This window comes from Perognathus longimembris, chromosome 5 (genome assembly GCF_023159225.1).
Source record: "Perognathus longimembris pacificus isolate PPM17 chromosome 5, ASM2315922v1, whole genome shotgun sequence".
NCBI lineage: Eukaryota > Metazoa > Chordata > Mammalia > Rodentia > Heteromyidae > Perognathus > Perognathus longimembris.
In genome coordinates, this window is record NC_063165.1 from 31,674,182 (window position 1) to 31,700,901 (window position 26,720).

General features: G+C 38.8%; 2 protein-coding genes across 5 annotated transcripts in view; one reads left to right on the forward strand and one right to left on the reverse strand.

Moving 5' to 3' along the window:
* Cmss1 (cms1 ribosomal small subunit homolog) overlaps nt 1-26,720 on the forward strand; it is a 299,555-nt gene that overhangs the window by 181,343 nt on the left and 91,492 nt on the right. The window contains exon 2 of one of the 2 annotated variants that reach the window (XM_048346495.1): nt 26,347-26,384. The exons of the other annotated variant lie outside the window; for it this stretch is intronic. Within the exon in view, the coding sequence (XP_048202452.1) occupies nt 26,347-26,384 (38 nt within the window). The remainder of the gene's footprint in view (nt 1-26,346; nt 26,385-26,720) is intronic. 2 annotated transcript variants of the gene reach the window in all.
* Nucleotides 1-26,720, reverse strand: part of Filip1l (filamin A interacting protein 1 like) — a 235,639-nt gene that overhangs the window by 172,688 nt on the left and 36,231 nt on the right. The window lies entirely within an intron of this gene.

A 26,720-nucleotide genomic window follows, 5' to 3' on the forward strand; every position in this document is an offset into this window, starting at 1 on the left:
ATGTCTATGAAGCTAAATATTTACTTTCCAGATGATTTAGTGTATCTTTATTCCTTTCTACACAGAACCTTTTCTTTCTTTACATCCCTTCATCTCCAAGCTGCTTTTTTTGTAGCCCTATTATATCAGTGTTTCGTGATGTTACAAAAAAGCAAAAAGTGTGAGGTCAAGTTTTCCATTACATACTTCAGCAGGAATGCCAGGGAACCCAGCCAAACTAACTACAGAAAATAAAAATTACAGGAAAGATGATTCATTAATCAACAATTGCCTTACCAAGAAAATAGATTTAGTCGTATGCATTTAGTTTGGGAAGGGGGATGAGTGCACACAGGGTGGCTATGGGTGAACTGGGAGGGGACCAGGATTATGACCATACAGTGTGGTTTTAGACTACGAGGGCTCTTTTAACTAGAAAAGCCAAGGAACAGAAAACTCACTTTGTTCTTTAATTTCCCACAACTTTGTTCATTCAAGACAGAAATGCAAGTACTTCACATGCTGATCCTAACTAAAATATAACTTTTTTTTAATGGTAGCTGAAAAATATGCTGGAAAAGCATAACCTAGAGCTCAACATTTGAGAAGAACAATTGCCCAGGCCTTTCTGTCCTCCATGGTATGAACAACATCACATCCTCTACCTTTAAGTTATTCTCCTTCAGCAAAGCTTGCTCTTTATTTGCCATAAGGTCAGAACCTTTCTGCTCTAAAATATTGTCACATTACTAGGAATCATAGAAAATTATCTTTAAATATAGTTATTACATTTTAATGGAGTAGAAAATAAGATAGATAGATAGATAGATAATTATCACTCGAAATTAAAAATTATCACCAAAATTAGAACAACCTCCCTAGCTCCTAACATTCTTGTAAACAGAATTATCTAGTTGCAGAATGTAGAACCATAAATGTCAAATTCAATGTAGGGCTTCATTTTTTTATTCTAATAAGAAATCCTGCCAGAAACAAACAGTTGGCTCTGTGTCCAGACAGTAACAGAAATGGTGAAGTTTATTATCTGATGTTTCACTAGCCAGCCATCATTGCAATGAAATCTTCAGAACTCTAACTTAGAATGTTGCATATTGCTTGTGTACCTTCTGACTCATCAGACAAAGATGTTAATGTCCTCTATCAGTTGACACAGAATCTATTTTATTTTAATTCTTTTGAAATTGGCAGTTCATAAGTAGATAATTAACCAGAATAATTCCAGCCATGTTGGATGATACTAAATTTGCTGAAGATTTTCATTGCCTTTTATGGAGACCATGAGGAAAAATAGAGAACAAAATGTTTGTTTTTTTTCCTTTTGCCAAATAGTTGATAACCCAGTTGCTATTACCATTTCATCCACATAAAGTAATTGTAACATGAGAAATAAACTTTTCTTAGTTCCTAATCATTGTTTCTTGTGAAAAGCTAAGACAGTTTGAGAAAGAAAGGATTAAAGGAGGAGGAAGAGATCCAAAGTTTCCAGACTAACAGCTAAGGCAAATGCAACAAGTCTACATTCAAGGGAAAATGTGAACTCTTTTTTTAATTTTCTAGAAAAAACTTGGCTGTAAGAACAGAACAAGAAAAATCATGACCTAATATAACTGCTCATCAGACTCTTTGTGTGCTTATAGTTTATACCCCCATCTAAGCATCAGTTGAAGACCACCAACAGAAACTTTGAACAGGATGAAAACAAGCATCCTTGGTCTCAACTTGAAAATAATAATTCCCCAATCTTCACAATTCAGAGAAACTTTTTCTGACATTTCTAATAATCTGTTCTTTCTTTATCTGCCCCCCTCTACTCCTCATAACCCCCCCATTCTCTCTCTCTCTCTCTCTCTCTCTCTCTCTCTCTCTCTCACACACACACACACGGAAGGAGTGAAAGAGATACAAGTTTCTTCCCTTTTGATTTTTTTTTTTTTTTTTTTTTTTTTTTTTTGGCCAGTCCTGGGCCTTGGACTCAGGGCCTGAGCACTGTCCCTGGCTTCTTCCCGCTCAAGGCTAGCACTCTGCCGCTTGAGCCACAGCGCCGCTTCTGGCCATTTTCTGTATATGTGGTGCTGGGGAATCGAACCTAGGGCCTCGTGTATCCGAGGCAGGCACTCTTGCCGCTAAGCTATATCCCCAGCCCGTTTCTTCCCTTTTGAAAGATTGTTTTATCTTTTCAAAACCTCTTAGCCTTGATTTGCTTTTCCACCAAGGTCTTGGAGTAATGGCTTGAATTCCAGCCATCCCAGTGGACTAGGTTCTGCTACCTATCTGAAGACGCCAATGAAAGATACGAACAGTGACCAAAGGAGAGGAACTTCGTTCCGTACTGCTGTGCTGGAAAGGCAAGGGAGCCAGCTTCCTCTACCTTGTCTTCTAAGGGTACTGACATGAGCTCCCAGACTACTTATGGAAGAGACAAATTTATGTAGGGGCATAGAGAAGTTTGAACAGGTGAACAGTCTAAGTCAAACTGTGGTCTGAGTGATCATTATCTCAAGATGATCTGGTGGGGTCTTATCCAGAGTCAGTGAGCTAGTTGCCATTGCCTTTGGGTAATTTCCACTTTTGTCACAAGATGCTTATCCATCAGACCTGTTGGTTCTAGAATTCAAGGCAAGAGAGAATGACTCAAAGCAAGGGAGACAGATGCAAAATGGAGACAGAAATGCTAAGCTTTTTTTTTTTTTTTTTTTTTTTTTTGGCCAGTCCTGGGCCTTGGACTCAGGGTCTGAGCACTGTCCCTGGCTTCCTTTTGCTCAAGGCTAGCACTATGCCACTTGAGCCACAGCGCCACTTCTGGCCGTCTTCTGTGTATGTGGTGCTGGGGAATCGAACCCAGGGCCTCATGTATACGATGCAAGCTCTCTTGCCACTAGGCCATATCCCCAGCTCCAATGCTAAGCTTTTATCTTGTTTTTATTACCCCCTGTTTATCTCCAGGACCAAAAACAGCTTCTAAGTTGTTACTGTTTTTCTTGGTTCCTGAATCTCATTTCCTTTGTAGTTACAGCAACTCAGAAATCCTAAAGTCATTGTTCACCCAGTCATACTTTCATTTCCTTTTAGACTACTCATTCAGGCCAGTAGATGTTTCCTGTTATAGATATATAGGAAACAGATATAACAGGTATAAGAAACAGATTCTTCCCCCTTCACAGCATATTCTCAGACTTCTGCCTTTCAGTTATCTAACTGTCCATCCATTTGAGTCAGTTAGGACTTTGGAACTTTGGAAATTTCGAGAACCTTTTCCTGTTTTGTGTGATTTTAAAAGAGAATATGCTAACATACATGCTAAAGAATAAAACTTATTAAGACTTGTCTTCACTGGAAGTAACACTGTGGCTCAGGTGGTAGAGCGCTACCCTTGAGCTGAAGAGCTCAGACACTGCCCAGGCCCAAAGTTCAAGCCCCCCAGGACCGACAAAAAACAAAAAAAAGAAGAAGAAAAAAAGATTGGTATTCAGGTCAGACACTGATGGTTCATACTGTAATCCTAGCTACGCAGGAGACTGATTTCTAAGGATTGAGATTCTAAGGCTGCCCAGGAAGGAAGGTTCGTGGGACACTTATCTCCAATTAACCACCAAAAATAAAATAAAATGGAAGTGGAACTGTAGCTCAAGTGGTAGAGCATTAGCCTGGTTGCAGGGGTAGCCTGGAGGGGACTCAGGGATAGCACCCAGGTCCTTGGTTCAAGCCCCCAGAACATCACAAAAAAACCCTGCATTTGTATCCTGTTACCATGAGTATATTTTTTGTTTCATTTGTTAATTTAACAAATATTGCACATCTTTCATAAGTTAACCATTATGCTAGACACAATGAATATAAAATAGACTTGGTCTTTGTCTTTACTCAGTTTATACCAAGCTAGGAAAGACAAAGGAAAATAAGCCTTTAAGTTAATATTTCAAATGTAGTAAATTTCAGGAAGAAGAAACATGGGAGAACTCTGATTGAAAGGAATTAGGAAAGACTTTCATGAGTCAAGGTTCAAAGCAAAGGTAGATGTAAGCCTACAGGAGAGAAAAAATAATTACAGCCTGAAGGAACACCTTGTCCTAGGACTCTATGAGGGAACTTGGGACAAAAGAGGAACTAGAGATGAGCTAGAGCCCAGTAAATGAAAGGAAAGTGAAAAGATAGAGGATAATGGAACCAGATTATGTGAAAGTTTGTAAATACTAAGAATATTTTTTATTGTAGCTGTGAGTAGCCATTCAAAGGGTTGGATGGTTGGTGGGGTTTTGTTGTTTTGTTTTTATTTGGAATCTCCAGATCTTGTTATGATGCCAAAACTGAATTCTTAAACTATGGGCTCAAGTAATTGTCTCATGTCAGCCTTCTAAATAGTTTGGACTATAGGCATAAGCCATCATGTCTAGCTGAGAAATGTACTGAAGCTACTCAGATTGTTGTGTAACATCAAGTGGATGAATTGCAGACAAATTTGGGGTATAGAGCTGACAAGACTTGGTGGCTCTCAGGATTGATGGCAGTGTACAATAAGAGAGTGTTACTGATGACTTCTACTTTCTGACCATCCTGTACTGTTTCCAGAGCAGATAACTTTTTGGAAAAGAATCTAATTTAGGGGAGGAGACGGTGGCAAATCCCAAGTTTGATTTTAAATGTCTTTGATATGCGATGGTTGTGGTTTATCCAAGTAGAAACACAGGTAATTGTAAAATCAGATCTGTATCTTATTGTATGACTCGTCCGGGCATATAAATTGGATGAAAGCTTATAGATAATATTTAAAGCTCTGGAATAGATCAGATTGCCTAGAAAGAGAACAGTGACTCTTGGAAATGACTCTGGATACCTCAGAACCTCAAGTACTACATGTATAACATGGAAGTAGTTATGTATGTTTGCAGAAATGTTGAGAGGCATGCATACTGTATACAACACAGTATCTAGATGGTAATAGGTAGTCAACATGTTGTAATTGATAGTATCACTATGTTAATCTCACAACCTCATTTTCTGGAATGAGTTGGAATTAATTACCAGGATAATTCACAAGAGTGAAGAAATGAACATAAATCTATAAAGATATATCTGTAAAAACAGCTTTCATTGTTCTGGTATCTTTCAAGGTTTTTTTTTCTAATTTTTATTTTCCATGCAATTCTCTTGCAAACAAGCTACTCTAATTCTATCCTCCCTTTAAAATTTTTTTTAAGTTGTTTTAAAAAATCAAGGAGCTTCATTTTTCTTAGGTGGATTGATTGGACCCAAATCACTTGTGAAGTTGTGACCAGGTTCATTATCTTGGCCAGTTCTCATTGCTGCTACAGTGACTTGATTGATTTGTTAAGAAATATGTGAGGGGCTGGGACTATGGCCTAGTGGCAAGAGTGCTTGCCTCATATACATGAAGCCCTGGGTTCAATTCCCCAGCACCACATATATAGAAAACAGCCAGAAGTGGCACTGTGGCTCATGTGGCAGACTGCTAGCCTTGAGCAAAAAGCCAGGGACAGTGCTCAGGCCCTGAGTCCAAGGCCCAGGACTGGCCAAAAAAAGAAAAAAAGAAATATGTGAATGTTCTTTGGTCACATTATTTTCAGGAAGGCAAAGTCTTATGAGTATGGAGAGGCTACAGAGCCATACATAACACACTGCACATGTCTGCAGGCAGTGCTGGGCTTCTTGGCATTACTGATGATAATGATCCCACTTGGTGGAGGCAGACCCTCCCTGCAGCTGGTGGCCTTTGTGCACAGAGATGAGATCATAGGGAGAGTGAGAGAGAGAGAGGGAGGTCTGCTGGGGAAGAGACTGGGGAGAAAGCTGACATATTTGCATTCCTGGTAGAAAACTGGAAACATACTTGACACATTTATTGTTTTAAAAGTAAAGGAATAAATAGGACAGGAAGGGATAGTGAGGAACTGTAATATCATGACAGCTCTACTACCTCTTTCCTCCCAATGGAATCTCCCCAGTTACTTAAAAGCCTAATCTCTAATCTTTGAAACTGCTCAGAGCTGGACACTCCAGTTATTTAGTTACTAAGTAAGGACTACTTTAGAGTTGTACAGATTCCACTTGTAGATAATCTACTTCTTCTTCCTCAGATATGTCTATAACAGACAAATCCAGAATTCTTTTTCTTTTGACAATGTAGTTAAAGGTTATTTGTTCCTCTGTTTCTGAGTGTTGTCACTGAAAACAACACACACACACACACATGCACACATGCACGCACACACAGAGAGATCTAGAATTTACTGTATGCCCCCCTGGGCTGTTTTTTTGAGATTTGTGTGGAAGATGGCCTAGGGAAAGTGAGCTCATTTTGGCGTTACACATCTGGCCCTGACACATTCATGCAATCTCAAGCCACCATTTCACCATCTCTGCTCTGAGCAGTAGAAATTAATCAGCCCTGAGAATGTGGGACAAAACTAAAAATGCTCTGAAGACCTTTCTGACTCCCTTTCTAGCCAGGGCTAGTTAATCTGTATCCTAATGTCTTGGCCAGGTCGTGATAAATAAGCAAGTGAGGGCTCAGTAGGTAGTGAAGTGGATGAGGACCCAGTTTTCCCATTTCCCAAGGTTAAAGACTGTTGTTGATAGCAAGAATAAATGAGCACAAGTAATTAGGTAGAGGGAAAAAATTTCCTCCTAAACGTTGGAAAAGAGGCTACTATTTAAATAAATATAAGTCAACACAACAGTGCCACTGACTTGGTTTTTCCAAATATAATGGAAAGCATACTATTCTACAGTTTTGAAGGTCTGAGACCTTCCTTTGTATTTTGTAGGCACTAAAATGTTCTAATCTCAATTTCCTTGTCAGTAAAATGGGAATAATGATACTTGCTCTGCCTGCCCCCTAGGGTTGTTTTCAGGATTAAATCTATTAAGCTAATAATAACCAGTAAGACGTTGTTACTGGCTATCTTTGAGTGAAGCCAATGTCTTTAAACATTTTCAAAGGAAAATAAAATGTTATGAGCTCCTTGTGGAAGGTGCTTGAAAAGCATGTTTATTGGTGCTATTCTTAATCCCTCTTTAACCTTCCTTTTAAAACTAGCAAGATAATTTCCTCTCCCTTCCTGAAAAGCTTTTACAGCTTAACTCCAAATTTTATGTGTTTAATAATCTAAAGTATCAGATCTTCCCTCAAAAATACCATCACTACTAATAACCTCTGAAAGCAGCAAGTTTGTAAAGCTACTGACTAAAGGATTAAGTGGTCATAGGTGGAACAGTGGTGTTTCCACTGGTATTTCCCTGTAGCTTGTGCCTTTGCCCATAGTGATTCAACTGCAGGTATCCATTATGAGACAGAAGAGTTTTATCCTTCTGGAAAGTTCACTGTAGTGAAAGAAACGTTGCTTCAGCCACTTTCTAGCTATGGCCTCAATAAAATTGATTTATCTCTCTGAGTCTCAGCATCCTCCTTTCTTAACTAATGGAGTATCTAGTACTTTGCATCGGAGTTGTAACTGTTCCTCAGAAGGCATTTGTAAAGAGAGAGGCCATTTCTGTTTGGCAAAAATATGGTCGGTGGAAAATGATAGGGTGGAGATATACTTCTGGCATTTAGTGGGCAGAGGTAGATTTGCTTAATTTTCAATTTTGAGCACAGCAGACTCATGAAATATGAAATAAAGAACCCTCCCCCCACCTTACCACCATACATACACTCACAAGGTAAACATATCCTCCTAAGAAACACTGGGCTGTACCTTCTGAGAATGAAAAGAACCACAGTTAATAACTAGGTACTTTCTCTAACAAAAGCTGACCTGGATCTCTGGACCATCTAGCCACAACCCAAGTCCATTTTTTCTTGTGCCAGCTTTCTACATTCTTTCCCTGCTGACCTAAAGCAATGGGAAAGAACAGTCTCAACCAGAACATAGGCCTTCCCTTGTCTCTGTTTTACCAGGAAACCTAGCAAGAGAGTGAAGTTAGTGCATTTGTTCATCCCTTTGTCCCAAAGGCCCCTCGGCTCTCCTCTACCCCTCAAAATAATGGATGATGTGAGCACTCATGCGTGGCAGCTGCCTGAGTATTTGTTCTAGGTGGGTGGGGGAAGAGGAGGAAGGAAAAGTAGAGCCAGCTCTTCCCTGCAGCTGTAGCTAACCAAGGCAAGCTGCTGACACAGACAGCTCCCTCCTTTTCAGTCAGTGGCCACCCTGAAGCCTATGTGTGGGTGCTAAGTTATGGTGACACACCCGTTGTAGGATGGAAGGGGAGAAATTGTACATGGCAATAGAGGTACCAGATGATTTTTTACACCACTTTTGGGGGCTGTCATTTAGTGAGGGAAAACAAAACACTTATCAAGAATCCTTTTCACTCTATTGACACTTCAACTAAAGGTAACCATCAAGTCCAGATGGGTTTTGTGTTTCTCCATTTCTAGCATGGACAAAGGCTGGATTTCAGACTTCTTTGTCTAGGCCCCAAGTTTTTCTCCTAGTTAAGTTTACTTGAAGCTTCTTAACTTATTTTTTACTCTTTAAAGAAAATCTGTTGTGCAGGATTATATAAGGCTTGACATGATGGTCTAGACTAATTGCTTAAATATGGACTTGAACAATTGTTGAAAAGCACTTTTGTTTGTGTCCTGGAATGAAGTTACCACATATACAATAGTCTATTTTCAAACCTAAATGGAATCTAGGTCTTAAAGGAAAGAAAAGAGCAAAGGTTGTTTTGTTTTTGTTTTTGTTTTTTTCAACATTATTTTTATGCCAAATACAAAGTCTGTTGCCAAATTCAGCTGCAAAGAACTGGAAAAAAATTGCCTCTGACATTGATAGATAGTTCTTTTCTTCCTCACACTCTCCACCTCTTACTTTAGTATTTGATTTTATGCCTTTTGGAGGACATTTCTCAACATTATCAAAAGGTGACAAGTTAAATTATGATAGCAAACAGACTCTCCTTGTTTTATTTTGTATATCACCTATTTTGAGATTCAAACAACCGCACAAAGATCAGAGGTTAGGTAATTGCTTTTCTAACCTTGATATAAAACCTTAGAGTTTTCCAAAGCTGATAGAAGGGATTGGAAACTCCTGGGCGTAAGGCACTTTTTATTACTAATACATTTATACCTCAACTATAAACTATATGTAATAATATTTATAATATGTTAAATAGTCAATTTAGGTACTCAAGGTCATTGAAATATAAAACAAAGATATTAACAAAAGACAAATATATACTACTGAGCCCTTTAGAATTATTAGAAGTAAATTACAAATTTAGCTCTAAGTTCTGGTGAAAAATATTGTGCTTTTTTAAAATTACTCAAGCATAACACATTGTTAAGGGGCAGGTGGTTTTTTAATTTGTTAGTCTACCAGCATTTCTTAGTTACACTCTGATATGTCAGGAACATGCATTGACAGAAAACTTGAGCACAATAGGAAATCCAGGCTGGTATAGGAAAAAGGACCTGTGGCTGTTGGACCCGGGTAACTGCAGCCGTAGTCAGGACACAGGGGATGCAAGGTGAGTGAACTAATGCACACTTTATTTCAGGAGGGCCAGGGTTTATATAGGGTTAGAAATCAACCTTACAACTTTAAGGGTAAACATTAATACAGCATGATATCCATCTCAAATACAAAAGTGGAGGAGGTTACTTCTGGGAGGAAGGAGACTAATACAAAAGTTTTCCTAGCACAACAGGTAGTCATTACAAAGATTATTGATATAAAAACAAAGGACCATAGCCAGTCAAGGCAGAGCTATAATTATCTCCTAGCTACTATCTCCTCAAGGCTAAATAACTTTGATCTTGACTTCTCCATTTACTGTGAGAATCTGTTGCTAAAGGCAGCTGGTCAAGCCAGTCTCCTCAAGAAGACTCTGTACAGGGGAAGGGGAGATTCTCATAACAAAAGGTGGCATCCTTTGGCCCGCAAACACAAAGGAACTCATTAGTAGGAATTTTTTCCTACGGGCCTATTAGTGTGCTAATGAGGCATCTGAGTAACTGTGCCGAGGCTGTTTTCCACTGGCCAGAAGTTAAATCTCCCACATGTGGTGTGAAAGTAGAAAATCAAAGACAACGTAATAATGATGAGAATCATGGATACATCAATGAAGTATTTTTTCTATAATCAAAATTTTAATATATGCTAAATTTTTACAAAGTCAAAGTAGAAGTATTATTCCAAAGTCCATATTTGATTTGTTTCTGAGATAGGTAATGATACAAAAATGCTTCATTTTCTTCTAGGGTTCAACTTTCCTCCAAAAAAAAAGAGAGAGAGAGAGAGAGAGGAAGGGAGGGAGGGAGGGAGGGAAGGAGGGAGGAAGGGAGTTAAGATGGGATGACTGTGATTTTTTAAAACTAGCACTGAATAATTTCCTTCAAGTAAAATGAAGTTTCATTCCATACTGTGATAAGAGCTGTGTGTAATACCACTAGAGTTAACCTGCTCTCTAGTTGATTACCAGTCATTTATTGTTCCTTGTCTTAGTCCATAATACTGGATGGTGGGTAGTTTGTAAAGGACACAGATTTCTTACAGTGCTAGAAACTGGCAAGTGTAAAATCAAGGGACCAGCATCTCCTGAGGGACTTATGGCTATGTCATGCCATAGCTTAAAGACAAGAGCAAGGAAATATGTGACATTAATCCATGAGTGAGAGAAGAATTCTTGGGATTTGAGCACCTCTTATTAGGCACCTACCTCCTGCCTGGTATTGTTGCATTGGGAACTGAGTTTTCCAAAACAAATTTTGAGGAACACATTAAAACCTTAACATTCCTCAGAGCCATTCTGTCCTGAAACAAAAGTGTTCATGCTCTGTTGATATGAAGCTTCCTGTGCCTTTATTTCTTAAGCCTTACATATTGCTCCAATTTGGACCTAATTATAAGTCATTGTATAATTCACCATACCAAGCCCTGTAACACAAAAGTGGCTTGAAAAGACAGTGTCCTTGGGCTTTCCTAATTGCCATAAACTGGTGGCTTATAATAGTATACATTTTTTCCTCTTAGTTCTAGATGCCAAAAGTCTGCAACCAGGGTCCACAGGGCTACACCTCCTCCAAAGGCTCTTGGGAAGGCTACTTGCTTGCCTTTCATGGCTTCTAGCAGTTTCCAGCAGTCCTTATTGTTCTTTGGCTTGTGGCAGTATAAATCCAAAATCAGTCTTTGCCTTTATAAATTTGTCATCCTCATACAGAGTGAATTTGGGTTCAAATTCTATCATAAGGAGAGCAATCGTTGGATAATCCTGAATGAACTCATTTCAACATAATTATGTCTACAGACCTATTTCCAATAAAGACACATGCACAGGTCTCTGGTGAAAAAATGAGTAGAGACATCAACCTGGTATGGGAGTAAATGTGCTATTGAGCATTTAGAACTATGTACTTGAACATTCTATTTGTCACGTATCAAATCATCCTTGAGCTTTCCCTTCCATTTATTGTTACTGTTAATATCTTTCTTACCTGGAAAGCTTTCCAAAGCCACAGAAACCCTAACTAATCAATTCCTACATCAGTGCCATAGCACTTGCTAAATATATCTCATTTTATGAATTGTCCCTTGAGGCCAGGTTTTATTCTCCAGCATTCATATGCAACTTCCTACTAGATACAAAGTAAATTATATCCAAGTGTTTTCAAGCATTGACTCTAGTCCACACTTAACCTCTCAGATTCCATATTTTGTTCTTTGTACATCTGAATATTACAGGCTTACTTAAATGTGTGCAATGGCCTCCCTGAGGCACTAGTTAGGAAAAGCTACATTATCTCAGATTTTTTTACCCCCTGAGCTTTGCTAGTATTCTAAAGGCTGATCCAAGGACAAACATTTGTGTGCTTTCAAGATACTACATAGTACTTAACCAAAACTGCAATTATACTGAGAAGGGGGTTTGAGGCAAATGTCCAAAACTAGCCCAAGTACCACATTCCTCCTAGATGTCATTTCTTTAACTTGTATAGTGATTGTTTAAAGAAAGTGAAGGACAGCCATAGCATAATTATAGCAAACTGGAAAGCATAGGTTAGGTCAGCCCAGACAAAAACTTCTCAAGATCCTACACTAACCACTAAAAAGCTAGGCATGATGGTACACACGTGTCATGCCAGCTAAATGGAAAACATAAATAGGAGCATTGCCGTACAAGCCAGGCTGGGTATAAATGGTAGGACACTGTCTCAAAAAGAACCAAGCGAAGAGGGTCATGGGTATGGCTTAGATTGTAGAGTGCTTGCCAAGAGTGCAAGGCACTAAGTTCAAACCCCAGTATGACAAGAAGAAAGGACATATGAAGCAAAAGAAAAAGAAATAAAAGGAAGAAAAAATAAAATGAAGGATCAGATAAACAGCTAAGTAGTAGTTGACACACAAAAGGCCCTGAGTTCAGTTTTCAACATGATAAAATAACACGAATAATCACTAAAATAAAAATGATATTAAATAATAGTATAAAATTCCTGAATCTGGCCAGAGCTACAAAGTAGCTATCCTATTCCACAGCATGTGTTCTTGAATAACAGTTGAATCCTGGGTCCACCTGAATCACTACCTTTGTTTTTGTTAACTGCCTGGCACTTGTTGTAGTGTCAACTTCTGACCTGATTCTTAGGAATCCCACCTGAATGTTCTTGCTGATGTAGCTGAGAAAAACCATATGAAACTTAATCAGTCAAAATAGAGCAGATCAACCATTTCACTTCTATCTGGTTTTGCTACCTTTTGGTAATTTGCACCATTACCCTCAAGCCTTTGCTCTTAGTGCCTGTGGATTCCATAGCCTTGCTCTCTTTCTCTCACACTGTTTGATATTATAGTTCTGTTCAGGCGCAAGAACTGAACTACTCAAATTCACTCTCATGACTAAGTTAATCATAGCACAAGCCCTTCCAGAAACTTTCAGTGCCCTTTTCTGTGGGCTCTTCTTGCTTCCATGTTCTGCCTTACACTCCTTGGTCTACAGTATTTTGATTTAAGATTAGAACTATCTTTTTGGAAATCTCTTACCCGTGTGCTCATTCTTGCCTATCACATTCTTGCCTATCTCTGACCAGCACCCATTGTAGTTCAGCATTTCCCAAATCTCCTTGTCCCAGTCTTGTCACTTTGTATCCATAGGATTTCAATAGAGGACTGTCATATCAAGCATTAACCTCAGCATCCCAACCAGTACCTCTTGGCTTTCTGCACAATCCTCAATATCATTAAGCACATTCATAGGTCTCTTATTATCTGGTATACTATTGGAACTCTCAGTCTATCTAGTCCATAGAAAATCATGCTAAAAGTAGGATCCACACATGGATCATGCCCTTCTTAGGAATTCACATAACATATTATCATGTGAGTCACCATCTGATGTGACAAATTAATTCATCTCCTCATGTATTTCTAAGTACTAAAGATCCTATTTTCACCTTTGTTTTAAAGTTTGTTGGAGCTTATTTCTGATTGTAAGAGTAGCATATGTTCATTGCGGAAAGCATAGAAAGATACAGAGATAAGTCTTAATTACTCATAACTCTACAACCTACACATATGTGTCACATCCAGCAATTTGATAATTTTTTATATTTACATTTTAATTTCTTTCCAAGTTGTTTAGTCCTTAAACACTTTGGGAAAAAAAGGATACACTTGTGGTTAATTACATAAGAAAATTCTAGCCTTAATATTTCAGATTGTTTTCAACTATATATATTCTTTGTTGTTGTATATTAAATTAATTTTATCATTCTACAGTAAGTTTTGTTTGGGTTTTTTGTTTGTCGGTCGTGGGGCTTGAATTTAGGGCCTAGACATTGTCCCTGAGCTCTTTTTGCTCAATACTAGCACTCTACCACTTTGAGCCACTTCCAGTTTCCTGGAGGGTAACTGGAGATAAGAGTCTCAGTGACATTCCTGCCTGGCTGGCTTTGAACCATAATCCTCAGATCTCAGACCCCTGAATAGCTAGGAGTAGAGGCAAGAGCCACTGGTGCCGGAGTAAGATTAGGTTTTTTTGTTGTTTTTTTTTTAATGAGGACTCCCAAGGAATCCAAAGATAGTCTTTCTAATCCCCTCATTTTTCTAGCAGGTTAAATTGTATCACAGACAGCTCTTTGTGAAAAACTCAAGCTAAGTCTTTAGCATTCAGAGAAGGAGAGCCTGAATGATGTAGTTGAGGATATAAAACACAGATAAGGTTCATACCTGTAAATTGTAGGTCATAAGCACCAGCTATGCTGTACCAAGACCTTAAGGTGGGACTTGAAGGGAGGGACAAAGAGTAGGGAAGAATTAAGTACGTGTAAACAATAGAAAAATATTAGGGAACTAAGAATATTATCAGCAAAAAATATAGCAAGACCTGGCTAGGAACCAAGTCTAACCCTCAGCTTCCAGATCTCCTCACAACATTTCCAGCTGATAAACTTACAAACCTATCTTACAAAGCCTATCTTTCCAGAAATTTGTCAATTATTGATACTTCACATCTATTTTTTAATCTTTACAGGAGACATATTTAGAAATGTATTATATATACCAAGAAGTATTACAGAAGTAATTCAGAATAAAATAGTTACTGAATCAATTTAAATTATTAGTCATTAATACTTTAGATAAGAAGTATTTCTAGTACTTACTGGCTTATCTGATTACTATTAACAAGTGTATCATAATTAATATAACAACATAGAATTTACACATCACTCTAAAGAAATGTCTCCTTACTTTGGCCCACCACACACTTGGGTGGCAGCTCAGATTATTTTAAAATGCATAATAGGTTAAAAATAAAAGTGGGCAATAATTTGTCCTACCACCTTGATATTGTTCTATAAGAGAACTGATGATGGTGTGGGTCAGTATGGCAGATTATACTGCAGAGTTCTGAACCTGGCATCAGTGAAGCCCAAGTGCTAACACGGTCACAGCTGCATAATTTTTGCACATCACCTGGCTTCTCTGCCTGTTTGGCAACTACATATCTCCGAAAACCCTCCCGATTGTATCATTGTAATATTCCATGTCTGTGTTCTCTAAGTGTGTAATCTTTCTGTAGACAACTAGAAATGCAGTGAAATGTACCTTTAAGAAACAATGACTTGATTTCTAAGCAAATACTCCTTCCCCAGTCATCATGTCAGTTTCAGATATTCATTGCATCATCAAGAAAAGTGGCCAATAAAAACCCAGAGCTCTAAGGCTATACTTATTAAACTGAAATGGGCAGAGTAACTCCAGGTTTTCCAAACTCTGAAAGATTGTGTTCTTGGGTAACATTTAAGTACATTTTGTGTTCTGTTTCTTGTTAAAGTCCTCATGATATGTCCCTGTAAGTCTGCTGGCTTGTGAACAGGGTTGATTATCTGTTAGTAGTTAGCTCAGATGGTAGAAATGCAGGCCTGTAGGATCAGGCCCAATATGAAGCAGTTGGCTTCATGCAGAGCAGCACTACTTTGTGTACTCTTTCACAAATTCATGTACTTACCAGAGGGCATAGGTGTGAATATGTCTATACCAATATAACCAGTCCTTGGTATTAGAAAAATCACTCAGGTCTCATGTTCTCTTGTCAGGGTCTCTGGTATCCTTATTTTAAATTATCAACAGTAAGCAAAATAACCAACAAACTTTTATGTATTCCTATAAAATTTCTATTGGCCTTTCACCTGACTATCTAAATATATTTTTATTTTATTGTTATTGTAAAGGTGATATACAGGGGGATTACAGTTATATAAATTAGGTAATGAATACATCTCTTTTTGAACAGCGTCACCTCTTCCCTCATTTTCTCCCAGTTTTTCCCTCCCAACCCCTCTCTTCCACAATTCAACATAATGTCTAGTGAATGTCAGTGCTGCATTTGTTCAGCCTCTGTTCCACCATTTCTGTGCTTACCCGCCCCCAAACAGATAAACTTACAGACAAGACAAAAGGCACAGAAATAAAAAACATTGACAAAGGAGAAAAAAAAGAATCAAAATAACATAAAACCTCCTTATGAATATTGTGAAATACCTTGATGAAAATAGATTGTTATTGAAAGCTGACTGTGCACAGTGCTATGTTAAGTGTTTGTGTTTGTTCCCTTATTCATGCCTCATAGTAAACCGAGGTATCATGTAATTTGTATTTCCCTTTTCAAAGGAAATTCACTGGGAAAGTTAACTGAGTTTGCTAGGGTCCAATGTCTACTGATCATCAAAACCTGGACTGCTGGGGCTGGGAATATGGCTTTGTGGTAGAGTGCTTGCATAACATGCATGAAGCCCTGGGTTTGATACATCATTACCACATAAACAGAAAATGCCCAAGTGATTCTGTGGCTCAAGTGATAGAGTGCTAGCCTTGAGCACAAAGAAGCTTAGGAACAGTGCCCAGGCCCTGAGTTCAAGCCCCAGGACTAGCACAAAAATACAGGACTGCTGTGTGTGTGTGTGTCTGTCTGTCTGTCTGTCTGTCTGTCCCTGGAGCCATGTTATAGACCAATATACCCTACTGCTTTGCTGACAACACAGCACTGAACACAAATAGAGACTTTAGATACTCAACTGACAAAATAAAACTTAGCATGGCCCCAGGTTCTTATAAGTGGATATGATTTTAAGTTGTAATCCTTCTAAAGGAAAAATGAGGTCATCTTTGCAGACAACTTTGCAGAAAACTTTCCACACAGTCAAATGAGGCATAGGTCTATTCTTGGAAGCTTCCGCAAGCTTTCCATTAGTGACCTCCTCTCTGTCCTCATAGCAAGATGCTCACATCCCAAATCCAGTGCATTGCGCAGCTTTGGTTTCTCCAACTTCCAGTTCAAATACAAATTCCCTAAATGGACAAGTTGGAAGTCTCTGTCTACTTCTTTCTCCTCAGAATTACCAAGCACCTCACCACAGAGCAATTCACTTCATACCCTCAAGCTCAGAGGAATCACAGACAGTAAAATTGCAGGGGTTTTTCAGTAGATGGAGAATAATGTAAAATATATGGAATTAAGCCATGATTTCCCTTGATCCACAACATCATCTGTGAGGTTTAATTCTGTGTGTGTGCACACATGCACACGTGCATGCCTGTTTTGCAGGGAGTGGAACCTAGGGCCTTGTGAGTATTAGACAAGTGCTCTACAGTGAGCTACATTCCCAGTCTTACCCCCCCCCCCCCCCCCGCCCAACACACACACTTTTGTTGTTGTTGTTGAAACTACATCTCACTATGAAGCCCCATACTGTCTCAGCCTCCCAGGGGCTGGGATTACAAAAGTGCACTGCGTTGCCCAGCATCTGTGAAGTGTAACTGTACATTAAGTGATGGGTTTAGCATTCTCACATCTTATTCTTTTTTACCTTCTACCTTAACATTTGGGTATAAAGGAGCAGTGCGGACAGCACAAAGAAGGCACTTGGGGCATGTTTGGGAAAAGTCCTCTGTCATATACATCTCTTCCAGTGTTTTCTTTTTGTGTTTTTGTAGCTAGACATGGAATGAAGGCTGCCTTTAGGGTAATTTGTCTTTTACCCAGTCAGCACTACAAAATAAGGCTTAAAAGCTTCATAGTTTTCCTTAAAAGAAGAAATAGACTGACTCAATTCATTGCTGACACAAGTAATTTCAAGTAAAATATACTTGAAATTAAAGAGCCACATTAGATAATCTAGATTGTTACTTAAATGTAGCTTCTGTGAAACTGTCCAATTAAAATGCAATGCCTTTTTAAAAAAAGAAAATTGCTGTCATTTGAAGCTATAATGGAACAAGTTCTTCCATCTCACATCATTTTTTTTTTGTTTGTTTGTTTTGTTTTTGCCAGTCCTGGGCCTTGGACTCAGGGCCTGAGCACTGTCCCTGGCTTCTTCCCGCTCAAGGCTAGCACTCTGCCACTTGAGCCACAGCGCCGCTTCTGGCCGTTTTCTGTATTTGTGGTGCTGGGGAATCGAACCTAGGGCCTCATGTATCCGAGGCAGGCACTCTTGCCGCTAGGCTATATCCCCAGCCCCTCACATCATTTTTTGAGGCAGTGATACCTCACTCATATGTCTTGCCCATGGCATCCCTTTCTCCCCCATCTCCTTGATCCATCATTTTTTCTAGCTGTTTCTTCTGATAGGAAGAAATTTTTGACACCTATTATATAAATAACATTGTGCTAGTCTCTGAGGAGGTGAGATGAAGAGAAAGAACCTGTCCTCTAAAGACTGAGAATGTAGTTCAGAAGTCACAGGTTGAAATAGCAGCAAGGACCGTCACAAAAATCTGTGAGTGAACAGGAGGGAAGTAGGCACAAGGCAGAGGCTGAGCAATAGTATGGACACATCCCATCCCAAGGAATCAGTTTCAGTTGATCGGAACCATCCTGGAATGGTTTGTAGGTTTCCAGTTTGTCACGAGAATTCAAAAACCTAGAATTATGTGTCTGTGTCTGTGTGTGCGCTCATGCACACACACTTGCATGCATGTGTGCGTGTGCCTTCTCTTAATTTTGAAACAAAAATGGCTGCCAGTGAGTTCAAATTCTTTAAAACCATTGTTTGGGCCAAATAAAACATGTATGTGGGTTGAATTCAACCCATGAGCCTCCAGTTGAAGAAGTTCTGTTCTGCTGAGTAAAGTAAATCACACATGTATGAAATTATTGATAAAATGTGGCCCACATGACTAAGAACATCCCTAATGAGTGGTACAGAAGTTCCTGCTGGAGGAGTTCAGAAAAAGGAAGAGGAGGAGGAAAAGGAAGATGACAAAGAAGATGAAAACAAGAAGGGTTCTGGATGCATGTTGCATCAGCCGTTTTCAGCATGTTGAAGGGAATGAGGCCACTGGAGGAATGAGCTCTGTGGTGGGCGGCGGGTTCCAATGCCAAACTGAAAAGGTTGGCTTTATGTCATAAAACTAAAAGTATTTTCTTTTCACCTGTTATTTTAGAAAATGAGATCTTCTGAGAGGTAACCGGATAAAATAACATGCAAGGAAAAACTTAAGAGGAGACTCCTGTCATAGTGCTCTTCCCTGTTTTCCAGGCCACTTTCTCTTCTACCCTTTTATACTACATCCAGGCACCTTCTTTGTTTTTTTGTTTTTGTCTTTTTTGTTTGTGTTTTTTTTTTTTCCAGTCCTGGGCCTTGAACTCAGGGCCTGAGCACTGTCCCCAGCTTCTTTTTGCTCAAGGCTAGCATAGCACTCTGCCACTTGAGCCACAGTGCCACTTCTGGCCGTTTTCTATATATGTGGTGCTGGGGAATTGAACCCAGGGCTTCATGTATATGAGGCAAGCACTCTTGCCACTAGGCCATATTCCAAGCCCCCAGGCACCTTCTTTCAATGAACTAGCAAGGAAGAACATAGCCACTTCCTACAGAATAAAAATCAGTATGTATACACACACACGGTGTGTGTGTGTGTGTGTGTGTGTGTGTGTGTGTGTGTGTGTGTGTGTGTGTGTGTGTGGTATAGTGCTACCAGCTATCTATGAGACCCTGGATTTGATCCACAGCTCTGCAAAAGCATACACACAGGAAGGAAGGAGAAAGGAGGGAGGGAAAGAAAAAGGAATGGAAATCATGAAATTATGTACTGGACTTTTTAACGTAGTACTGAGACAATTCTGACAAAAGGAAGTATACCAGCTGTTCATCCATGAAAAGAATATAGCATAGTTCGTCATGCAAGATTCCATGGAGGATCAAATGAAATCAATTAGGTAGAGAGTGTTGTGATTCACAGCTACCAGTTTTAGTTGTTAATACCATTAAAGGTATTAATAAAACACTCCTCTAGAGTTGGTTTCCAGCTTGGTGCTGTTGGAAAGTGGGAGAATATTTTCAGAGATAGCACACATAAGGCCTAGCAAGGCAATGTGGGACTCAAGTTTCTTCCTCTTTCTCTTTCACTTCCTAGCCTGTAGTGAAAGGTTTTGCTCCAGCGTGCACTACTGCTGTGGTGTACTGTGATAGGTCCAAAGAAGCAGGTTTAAACAAACGAACTAAACCTCTAAAACTGTGAGCCCAAATAAACATTTTCTGTGTATAAGTTGATTTTACTCAGAATTTGTAAGGATGGCAGAAAGCTAACACACACACACACACACACACACATATAAACCCTGATGGCTACATCCCCTCTTCTGCCTCGCTCCCCCGACATTTATTTTAAACTGTGTCTTGATTGTAAAACTGTAAAATAAATTTAAAGGCTTTATGTCTTAGGCTTAAAGAAATACATTCTTTTTTCCAGCCTGGAATAGTATTGCGAAAAGGTTTTATTGTAGTTTTTTTGGCATTCAAACCTACTACTGAACTGGTCCACACCTCATTCCATCCAACCATGAGTACTGTTGTCATAACCCGTCTCCCAGTTCTCAGTTGCCTATACACACTGGTTTTCAATGATACTGACTCTGGTCATAACCCTGAGCAGCTTGTTTCATTTCTCTGAGCAAGGAAAGGAGTGTGGAAATAGATGTTTGCTAAAGTTCTAGAAGTTCTTGGGCATCCTCGGGATTGGATATGGAGAGCATTAAAAGACTATTGAGTAACATTAAATGTTCCCTTGTTATTTAATCACCTGGCATCCTGCTTTCTTTGCTATTGAACATCCAATGTATTCACTACTTTTTTTTTATTGTCAAATTGATGTACAGAGAGGTTACAGTTTCATACATTAGGCCTTGGGTACATTTCTTTTCTTTTCTTTTTTTTGTTGCTATCTCCAGCTTTATTTTTTTTCTATTTATTGTCAAAGTGATGTACAGAAAGGTTACAGTTTGTACATTTCTTGTACTGTTTGTTACCTCCTCCCTCATTTCCCCCTTCCCCCACCCCTTTTCCCTCTCCCCCCATGAGTTGTTCAGTTGGTTTACACCAATGGTTTTGCAAATATTGCTTTTGGAGTCATTTGTCTTATTATCCTTTGTCTCTCGATTTTGATATTCCCTTTCACTTCCCTAGTTCTAATACCAGTATATACAGCATCCAGTGTATTCAGATGAGATACAGTGATAGCATGAGTACAACCACAGGAAGGGATACAAGAGGATCATCAACAAAAGAAGCTACGGTTTCACATGGCATGTTGAAAGTTATTACAACAGTGATATAACACTCGTTTCCATAACATGGAGTTCATTTCACTTAGTATCATCTTATGCGTTCATAGGGGCATAGCTAATAGGCGCTTGTGATCCTCTTCTGTTACTAGCCTAAACCTGTGCTAATTATTCCCTATGAGGGAAACCATAGAGCCCATGTTTCTTTGGGTATGGCTTACTTCACTTAGTATAATTTTTTCCAAGTTCTTCCATTTCCTTATGAGTGGGGCAATGTCATTCTTTCTGATAGAGGCATAAAATTCCATTGTGTAAATGTACCACATTTTCCTGATCCATTCATCTACTGAGGGGCATCTGGGTTGGTTCCATATTTTAGCTATGACAAATTGTGCTGCAATGAACATTGTTGTGCTGGTAGCTTTAGTGTGTTCTTGTTTGTGGTCTTTTGGGAAGATGCCCAGAAGTGGGGCTGCTGGGTCATAGGGGAGCTCTATGTTTAGCCTTCTGAGGAATCTCCATACTGCTTTCCAGAGTGGTTGAACCAGTTTATATTCCCACTAACAATGAAGTAGGGTTCCCTTTTGGCCACATCCCCTCCAACATTTGTTATTATTTGTTATTTTGATTTGCATTTCTTTTATGGCCAGTGATGTAGAGCACTTTTTCATATGTCTCTTGGCCATTGTCATTTCCTCATCAGAGAAGTCTCTTTTTAAGTCTTTAGCCCACTTGTTGGTTCTTTACGGTTTTGTTTTGGAGGAATTTAATTTTTTTAGTTCTGCATATATTTTAGATATGAGGCCTTTGTCCATGTGTGGCTGGTAAAGATCTTTTCCCAATCTGTGGGCTTTCTGTTTATCTTGCAAGCTATGTCCTTTACCCTACAGAGGCTCTGCAATTTGATGAAGTCCCATTTGTTCAACCTTTCTTTGATTTGTAGCATTTCTGGACCTTTATTAAGGAAGTTCCATCCTGTGCCAAAGAGCCCAAGTGTTTCTCCTACTCCTTCTTGTAGTGTTTTCAGGGTATCTGTTTTAATTTTGAGGTCTTTGATCCATTTGGAATTGATTTTGGTGCAGGATCTAGTTTTAGTTTCTTACAGGTATTGAACCAGTTTTGCCAGCACCATTTGTTAAAGAGGCTATCTTTCTTCCATACTATTGTTTTAGCTCCTTTTTCAAATATTAAGTAGGCATAGTTCCGTGGGTTCATTTCTGAGTCTTCAATTCTGTTCCATTGGTCTACAGGCCTGTTTCTGTGCCAATACCAAGCTGTTTTTATTACTATATCTTTATAATACAGCTTGAAGTTTGGTATTGTAATTCCTCCAGTAGTGTTCTTTCTGCTTAAGGTTGTTTTTGCTATTCACAGTCTTTCATTGTTCCATATGAATTTCTGGATTGCTTCCTCTCTTTCATTTTAAAAAATGGTGTTGGAATATTAATGGGTATTGCATTGAATTTGTAGGTAGCCTTGATCATTTAAAATCTGCCCACCATACCTTTGCTCTACTTGTTCCCAAATAATCCCTGGTATTTCTCTTCTCATTTGTTTTTCTTTTTTCCTTTGTTTTTCCCCCTATATCTTAAAAGAAAGTTGAAAGTTGATTCTACTCAGTATCATAATGTCTTGGTCAGGCATTAAGATTTTAATAACTTACTGCTAGAAAGATGAATCATGGTATTATTATAATTAACAATTATTATGGTATTATTTGCTATTGTATTATCCAGATGCCTTAATATGGATTTAAAGTATGATGACTTAATTTTTCTCTAGGTTCATTTTCCTTTGTTTGTTTATTTGTTTTTAGTTTAAAGGAACTTAAAGAACCAAGTGTCAAGACTTAATTTTCAATCGCAACTCATTATTCCTCTATATCAAAAGGACTATTTTAGGGCCAAGCATGGTAGCACATCCTAGAAACCCAGCTACATGGGAAACAGATAAGAAAATCACAGTTTGAGGCCAGTCTGGACAAAATGTTAAGGAGACACTATCTTAACAAACAAGCTGCCCATTGGTGGCATATGTCTGGAATCCCAGCTGTCTGAGAAGCACAAGTAGGAGGATCCTGATCTGAGGTCAGCTCCAGGCAAAAGCTTGAGATGCTATCTGAAAAATAATTGAAAGCAAAAAAGAGCTGGGGATAATAGCTCAAGTCTTCATGCTCACATACACAAGGCATTTGAGTTCAAACCCCAGTACTACCAAAAGAGAAGGTGAAAAAGAGATAAATTGATTTGTTTTTTGTAAAATAGGGATAAACCCAAGTAAATGTTAAAAATCTCTCCACATGTTTACCCCTTAGACTTATCACTAATAAATACTGTCAGCCAAAACCATTTCTGCCAATGCTGAATGTTCACTTGGACAAATTACTTCTATTCCTCTCAAACCTCAATTTTTTAGAGGCTCTAGAAGCAGGTGGAAGAGCCCTTATGCTGTGTTTTTGTTTCACTGCTTCTGGTTTCAGAAGTAAGAAGATTTTGAAAGTGACTTTGAAGCCTGCTATAAACCTTGAAGGGCTCTTTCGTTTTAGGGCTACTGGGTTGTCTTCTGGGAATGTATTTGTGGTTTAATGGATTGAGAAGGAGGGGGATATATCGAAGTAAACACTTCATGAGCTTCTGCTTTGCAGTTTAACTTACTAAACAGACAAAACCTCTGAGTATTTCCTGTGTATTTTAAGGGTCCAATTTATTACCAGCTCCCCAGTCTAGCTGCCTTTCTTTTTCCAACTAATACCACCTCCCACACACACACATCTATCTGCTTTTATGCTTTTTTATTTAATAAAATTGAAACCACTTATCAGGTATAGGGCTGGTATGTTATATGCTAACACTGTGTTGGATTAAGTGTGCTGTGACCTGTTTCCTTAATTTATAGTTTAGCTGGTTTTCATTCATTGTGTTTTGATAAATGCAACCCAGTATTAGATTCAGAGAACATAAAGACCCCTTGGCTCTCCAGGGAATAGAAGGTCCTGGAATAGAGGAAGGGAGGCTCTGGCAAAGAGCTTGGAAAATGTTTGTATTACAAATGGAACTTGTGATTTCCACTTGCTGATTTTCCTGTGGCCTCAGACTCATGGAGGGCAAGTTGGCAAATCATACTCATACATAAGAACACTCTTAATAAGTTCCGTGTTGCCATCTACCACGTAAGACTCATTTGGCCAAATAGCTCATTTTTGAAGAAATTCAGCCATTGGGTTTCCACACAATAAACACATTGGTTAAAGGCAGATGTTGAAATCAAAACAGTAACCTAAATTTAAAAGGTAAATATGTAATCCTGATACTGCCTGTGCAATGTGTTTCTGTCTGCCAACATATGTTGCACACATACACACAAACACAGATGCATAACAAAACACTGTATTGTAGAACACTTATGTGTTCTATAAGGAAGAATAAGATATACAGTGTTGTTTTAGGATAGGACTGAAAGCAATGAGCCTAAATGGCTACTAGACAAGATGGAATAGAGAATGTTGTACATTGAGCAGTTTACTTGGCATGATATTTTAGTGACAGCTACATGTGGACTGCTGTCTCCACGCTACGAACAGGGAAGGCTGATAACTGTGTGCACTAATGCCAAAAATGCAGACTCTCTCTCTCCCTCTTGCTGACCTACTGAATCTGAAGCCCTACTGTGTGATCCTGCAATTGGTGTTTTAATAAGCTCCTATATTTTAACAAGAATGCAAATGTAGCTCTTTTGCCCACTACTTGCAAATACCACTGTTGTAAACCACCATTCCCGTGTCACTCCAGTCCTCATGATAGGCAGTTTTATCTAAGTCACAGGACAGGAAATGGCAGAGGCAGAGATAGTAAGTAACTTTGCCAAAGTCGTCAGGGCAGTTCTAGATTCAGTCCTAATTCTATTGAATCAACTTAGAGTTTAGGATCCTCTTGTCTCCCTACTGCAGTTTCACTCTAAGAATTATTGCCAACTATGAAAAATCATGTTGCTCATACTTCTCTCTTAATGTTTTACTTCCACCATACTCTTTACGTCTCATGAAAAATTAACAAGAATGTTGACATTAGTCATTCTCTCAATGACATACTGTCTATAACTATCACCATTGTGGTACTGAGATGCAGCTGACACTTTTGGCTTGTTTTCCTTACTATGTGATCTTTATGGCCAGTTGATATCACCAACTTTGTATATCTAATTGTTTCACTAGCTTATCCATTTATATTCAGACTTGAGGTAGGTCAGAAACATTATATTTCAATATGAATTCAATTCAGTCAGTAAATATTGGCCAGCTTACTATTTACCTAATTCTGTGTTCTGTGTTTTGCAGTATTAATTTGGAACTTGTTAGACATCGAGATTGTTGGGACTTATCTCTGTGTTTCTAGCAGTCCTGTAGATGATTCTAACACACCCTAAACTTGAAGAACCACAGCTATATGATATATAAGAAACTGGATACACTCTTTATTGTTAATTGGATCTCCTAACCCACCTGTCAGTAGCTGAATTCAAATTAGGATTTCTGTTAGTGGGGAGAACTAACCGGGACATCGTCGTTTTGCTTTCCTATGTCTACTTTATGTCTATGTCTCTTTACTGTGTCAAAAATGCCTCCTGCAGCTCTTGGGGGTGGGGTTACTTCCTCTGAGAATTTGAGTCAGTCACTCATTTATAAAACCATTTACAGAGAATTCAGATCACAGTTACACTTTTTTCTCTCTCCAGGGATCTCAAATGCAAGGAATTCTTACAGAATTGAAATGTTTTGTTTATGTGGGCAGTCATTTGCCATGTGGTGAGGTTGGAAACAGACTAAATAAATGGTTTGGTGATGTTGCGGAGAGTGATGATTAAAGCAAAGATAATGTGGAAAGCTGTGCTTCTTAAAGCACCCATGGACAGACCAACTCTTGAAATCCTAGGTCACAGTTGGAAGATTTTGTGTGACTATATTTATAGCCAATCATCTCTTTTCTCTTAAGACATTCCATTTCAAGAGACTGCTTTTTCTTCTTCAGAGGACTGTTTGAAAGTGTATGCCCCACAGATTGCTTGTTTAAGTGTGCTTTGTGTACCAAAGGAAGGGCAAATGTGAACTGTGATTCAATGGAAGGCCATCTGAGAGGCCATGCCAGAGCCACTGGCATGCACTTGCCTGAGTCACGTGGGTCACAGGAACTTTGTAACTGAGCAGCCCTGCCTATAGTTCCAAACCCCATATATGCAGTAGCAAAATTTCCTATTTACAGTTGACCTAAACTTGGAGATTCCTATTCAGAATGGATTATCTTGACCTTTGTGTCTTCTTGCTCCTTTCAGCATTTTCACAAATTACAGTACACTTAACTGTGGGACAGGTAAGAGTTATAGAAACATGTCTTGAAAAGAAAATAACTAAGTACTCTGTTAAGGACTTTAAGGAAGGTTCAGGCTTTTGAAATGTCTGTAGAATGCCTCGCTCTGATTTATCCCATTTTTCCATTTGTATTCATGATTGAGAACAGAAAATTATTTTTACATAAAGACTAACCTGCAGCCACTTTATCTAAAATGCCCTCAGGTCATCTAAAGTTTGGGGATACCATATCCAAACATAAGTTTATTTAATGTCTGTGGGTTAGCCATTACAGAGTAGAAGGAATAAGTACAATTTACAAAATTATCTAGGCTATTCAAGTTTCAGTTATACATTG